At 30.7% G+C, this 6000-nt stretch overlaps 1 protein-coding gene across 1 annotated transcript; it reads left to right on the top strand.

Annotated features, from left to right (window-relative positions):
• LOC105167348 lies at positions 4551-5425 on the top strand. The gene is made up of 2 exons (XM_011087023.2): positions 4551-4747; positions 4875-5425. Exons 1-2 carry the CDS (start codon positions 4670-4672, stop codon positions 5253-5255), a joined length of 459 nt encoding a protein of 152 aa, XP_011085325.1. The 5' UTR covers positions 4551-4669; the 3' UTR covers positions 5256-5425.

The raw sequence follows: 6000 nt of genomic DNA, 5'->3' as shown, positions 1-6000 counted from the left end.
AGACTGTTTGAGGATTATGTCAACTTTATTCTCCTGTGTCCTGAAGAAACCCAATAGATAACCACTCAGAATTCAGAAAATAGATTTCATGAGGGAACTAGAGAGAGAGAGCAGCACATTACGCCTGATTAAGACAACATGACTTCTCATTTCGTTGTTTCCAAGGCTTTCTTTATTTATTGTTTTTCGTAATAATAAGATAATTAAGATCATATTATTCAATATTCGGAGGGCCAACCTATATACAGTAAAACCTCTATAAATTAATATTCTATAAATTAATAAACTCTCTAAGATAATAAAATCTTTCGGTCCCGACTTGGGCCTTTGTAAAAAATTATCAAATTCGATAAGATAATAAAATAATAATTTTTTGAAAAATTCCTTTATAAATATTAGGTCCCATTAAAACTCTAAATTAATAATTCATAAATATTACAATTATAAATATTATGGTAATTTACTAAAATATGAAGTCTGTAATGCTTTACGCATTTGATCATTCATGGATGATTTAGATGTCTGTTAGATGAGAAGACATGGTTGGGTGTTATAAATTATTTTATTATCATATTGAGATTTATGTAGTATATGTTTCATTCATCATGCATGAATATATTTAATTGGTTATAATAGTTATTTAAGTGCAACGAATTAATGTAAACAAGTATATTTAAGTAATTCCAATGAATTGATACATGTGTCTATGAATATAATAGTTAATTGTATACAATGAATTAGTTATAAAAAATTGATTGATGCATGAATATAATCAATGAAACATATATGAATTCATTTATTTTCAATACATATGTACTAAATTTGCTAAATTTAAAAAGTCTCTCTTTTAATTAATAAAATATTAATTTATCGATAAATTAATATCTCTCTAAATTAATAAAATTCTATGGTCCCAAGGTTATTAATTTATAGAGGTTTTACTGTATTTTTTTAATATTTTTATATAGATACAAAATAAAATATATAATTCACATATTATATTTTTCTTTAAAAAAAAGTTTAAAAATACTACTATTACACCAAAAATATAGTGCAGTCCCGTAGTTATAAATGAATGTACGTGTTTTCTTATATTAACTAACTCTTGTGGTACATTATTTTTACGTGCAATTAATGAAATTTTTTTTTGCATATTTTAAAATATATTATAAATAAAAATAAAATATATAAATCAATACAATACATCTTAAAGTAAAACAAAAAAAAAATAAAGAAAAAAACCATGTATCGATTAATTTAAAATTTAGAAAGTTAAATGAGTTAGTTATTTTATCAATTGAAGAGCATTTTTTACTTTATAAAAAATTAATGAAACAGTATTATTAACCATCGTTTGTGAATGTGAAATATTTTTTTATATAAATAATATAGATATAGTTATAGATTAAATAATATTGAAAAATAAATTATATACCGGTTAAAATATACAGTTTAATGTCGAGAACTGCTCTGAACTCACGCGAACTCAAAAGCGATGGGCCCAGCCCACTAGTGGAGAGGCCTAATGTCTGACCCGAATCCTTGAACTGGGCCTCGTCAACCTGAGCTTTCATAAAATACTAGCGGTCCTACACACTCCATACATATATATATATATATATATATAAAAGCAATAGACAAGTGTTTGAATCAAATAATACTTTTATGAAAAGAAAATATTAAGTAAAATATATTTTTATTTATTAGAATAACATCATAAATTAATTTTTTAACAATGCAAAGTACTTATAGGAAAAAACAAAGCGCGATGGAAGTTACATGCTGGTGCTCATTATCTTCTAAATAAACTTAAATTTATAGGTCTATGAAAATATATGACTTAAGGTATTTTTGTACATTTATTTAATCCACACCAAGTTAATTTCTGTAAACCCTCACACTCAAGAAATAGTATAGATGCAGTTATATATTGAGACAAAAATGTCCCCCCAAAATAACTAGAACTTCCCACTAATGCTGAAATTAATATCATTATTGATGCGGACTAGAGTTCAGTCGTACCATACAAATCGAAAAAATTTTAAGAAAATTATAAAATTAATGGGGACTAACCTATTAAAAAAAGATTAACAACTCAATACTTAAGTTAGTAATGTTCTTACTCAAAAAATAAAAGAAAAATGGTAAAGTAGTGATGAAAATTTTGGAGAGTGCGAAAAGTAAGCTACAAAATAGGTTAGAAACAGAGAGAATGAAGGTTGGAGTATGATAGAATAAGTTATTAAAATGACTGCAAAGAGTAGTTACGGCAGATGGTACGTCATTGGATAATTGCATTTGTTAGCTAAGTAAATAATTAGTTTAATATTTGAATTTTTTTTTTGAAAGAGTTATAACCATTTGAAAAGGTCTTGTCAAGTCAATTCGAGAATTCAAGAATTTGTTACTTGCTGATTAAATAGTTGATTTCAGTTGGATCTCTTGGATTTAATCGAAAATCTTTTAGTATAATGTGTCTTTAGGTGTCAGTGAATTTTGTGATGTGTTGTCTCTATTGTATTTTGACTCATATTGTTGGATTGGACTTATTTTTTGGACTTACCATGTTAGTACGGATAAGTCAAATTACGAGCTTACTACCTTGCTCATAGGCTAACAGAGCAGGGTCTGACTTATTTGACTGTTCAGTGGGTACCCACTTCCTTATTCTTGGGATTGAGAAAAAGTATTTGAGGGAGCATCAATTATTATTATTACTATTTTTTATTATATTAACTTTGTTAAATATAATTTAATATTTTTAATCGTAAATTACAAAAGGCTCCCTTCATGTTTGTCTTAATTATATATATTATATCATTATTTAAAAATTTACAAATATATTCTAAAATTAATGGCCGCATAACAAATTCTTCTTCGTGACAACTCATTATAAGGAATATTTATTAGACGACGGATAATTTTATGAAAATATTTGTAATTTTTTAAATATTGATTAAATATTTGAAGTTAAAACAAACATAAAAAGAAAATAAAAAAACGTTTGTAACACACTTAAAAAAAAAGTAGTAGATGTGAAAAAATGGATAAATGGGGGCATGTGAATAGGCAGGCAGATTGTAGACGAACAAAAAGCCTAAATAAAAGCTTCAATATGACAATTCGAGACAATGTATGTGTTACAGAGATCAGTGTACTGCACCGCACTGCATGAAAGAGAATGAGAGAGGGGCAAGAAGATATAGACAAAAGATAAGGATGGTGGAGATGATGTTGCAACATTGAAATATCAAAGAATGAGTAGACAGAAAGTGACTTCAAATCCCACCTCAGAAACCACATTCTACTACACAACAAAACCTTGCAAGAGCGATTCTAGGAGCTCTGTTGCTGCTAAATTCCAATCTGTTTCTCCCATTTTTATGCATATGTCTGCCTATGAAGAATTACTGGTTTAAAATTAAATGAAGGGAGAGGTCTTGTCATACTTCTTGTTTCAGTCTTTGCCCTTTCCTATATTTTTCTTTCTAGGGAAAGTCTTATTCAAATTAATCTCAAAACAAGATCGATATATATGATTGGACATTTTTAGTGAACTTTACATCAATCATATGATAAGTGTATTGTACTTGTCATATAATCAGTTTAAATCCAACTAAATACAAACTTGAATTAGAATTTTCTTTGTCTTGGGAGAGAATGAAAAACATCAAATTTGTTTGAGATAATAAATACAAAAGTTTATAATATGAGAGGAGGTGGGTGGGGGCATTAATTGACAGGTCATGTGATCAAGCAGAGGCAGTACTGGGGAAAGACAAAATGAATTCACACCATATTCTGGAGGACACAAAGCAGAAATGTGGGTGCTCGTGATATATGTACACAATTAGATCACTGGAAATAAAATACAAAAAAAAAGAGTAAAATCATTGGGTGCTACATAAGAAAAGTGAAACACAAATTGCAATGATATATTTGTGTTTGTAAACTCCAAATTGAGGGCCTACAGTACAGGCTACATATATATACGTATAAATATGCAGAAATGAGATAGGTAGGTAGGTTGCCTGAAAAGGCCTAGGCCTAGGCCTACACTACATCATCTTCTGGTGATTGATGCTTTTGGTCGCTACTGCTGCATATATGCAGCTACTTTTCAGCTCCATCATATGTATGTATGTATGTATGTATTTGTGTTAGCATGCAGTTGTGAGATTGGCACTTGTTTTATTCAACTGTACAGAGGAACCCTTATCTTCAATTACCATATATGTCCACATTCCCACCTCAAACTAACCCCAATTTCTTATTTCATCACTTCAAAACTATCCTTATCCTATGCCAATAATGCAAATGCAGATGCAACTTCAACTGCAACTCATCTTTTTTCTCAATCATTGTAGCTTCCTCACCCCTATGTGCTTCATTTATATATAGATTTGGGCAACATTTTCTATGAATATTGTTTTTCAAATTTTAATATTCCAACTGGATTAAATTTGGGTTTTTATTATTTATCTCTTAATTTGTGAAACGGGGGGGGGGGGGGGGTGAGTCCATATATCTTGACATTCCGTGACCCCAACACCAAAACCAAAACCACCCATCATTCCTCATCATCACCTTTTTCAGTCTCTCAGCTATAAAAAAGCATTCTACAATCTCTCCATACTCATTCAAACTAGAGAGAGAGAGAGAGAGAGAGATGGGTTCCAGATTGCAAAGGAGAATGGCACTTCGCAGAAAGCTTCACATTTTGAGAACTCTAACCAAATCCAAATCAGTAAGATTCATTCATTCATATAATATTGCTGTTAATGATAATAAATATGTTTTGTTTTTATTAATTAGAGATGAGTAGTTGAACAATAGTGTATTAATTAATGTTTTTGTTTGATGAATATGTGAAGGTGAAAAAGAGGTGGATTATCAGGGACGCTTTTGTTTACATGTACAAGTTGAAACTCCAAGTAGAAGCCATGAAACGGGAGTATGAATGCCTGCAGGTGAATGAGATTGAAGAAGTGAAAGTGGAGGAGGTTGGTAATGATATGGATGGAAAGAGGGGATTGTTGATGGTACGAGTTGGGTGGAAGGGTAAAGGTGAAGAGGTGCTGGTGTCGATGCTGGAGGCGTTTGAGAGAATGAATGTGAATGTAGTGGAAGCCAGGGTTACCTCCAACCATTTCTTTGGGATGGAAGCCATTGTCCAACCTCCTCCTGCTGCTACTGCACCAATCTTGAATCAAGCTATTCTCAACCTCCTCCAAACCCAAAATCAAAATTATTAGCTAGCTACCCCCACCCCCACCCCCACCCCCGCCTTTATTAATTAATCAACACTATGCATGTACCTGGTAGTTACTATTGTGTCTGTGTCTCATCATCATCCCACTGTCACATAGAAGCTTGTGAAAGCTCACTTTCAGTTTTGAAGTGGAAACATGTGAGAAAGTGTGAACCTCCCCTCTTCCTCTTCCTCTTCCTCTTCCTCTTCCTGGGCTAGTAGATTCTCTGAATTAAGTGGGCCGGCGGGCACTATCTTTAGAATGACCAGACCAAAAATTAATTCAAAATTTGTATGATCAGATCAAATCATCAAATACAAGATAACAAAAATTAAAAATTATACCCATTAAATTAAATAAGTTACAATACACATGTATCTTGAAAATTTTACACAAGAACATGTAATGCAATGAAAAAACAAGTAATTTCACCATTCATACATGAATCTTTTAGCTCCACATTATCAGGATGCATTAACCTAAAACATAAATTATACGGCTAGAATTCACCTAAAAACCACAACATCAACTCATAATTAAGACATGGTTCAATACTTTATTTTATTTATCATCTCAGTAGACCTTAATTTTGTAAAAAAATCTTTAATATGACTACCACATTCTTTGTACAAATACCAAAATGCTCCTCAAATGCAACCTTTTCTTAATTAGCAATACTCGTCATAAGAAATATGACATTTGACAATGGCTAATTGTCATAGTTAAATATAAATAGTTATAATGATTA

This window comes from Sesamum indicum, linkage group LG8 (genome assembly GCF_000512975.1).
Source record: "Sesamum indicum cultivar Zhongzhi No. 13 linkage group LG8, S_indicum_v1.0, whole genome shotgun sequence".
In the NCBI taxonomy this organism is placed as follows: Eukaryota; Viridiplantae; Streptophyta; class Magnoliopsida; order Lamiales; family Pedaliaceae; genus Sesamum; species Sesamum indicum.
This window is presented reverse-complemented; position numbering and strand designations above follow the sequence as displayed.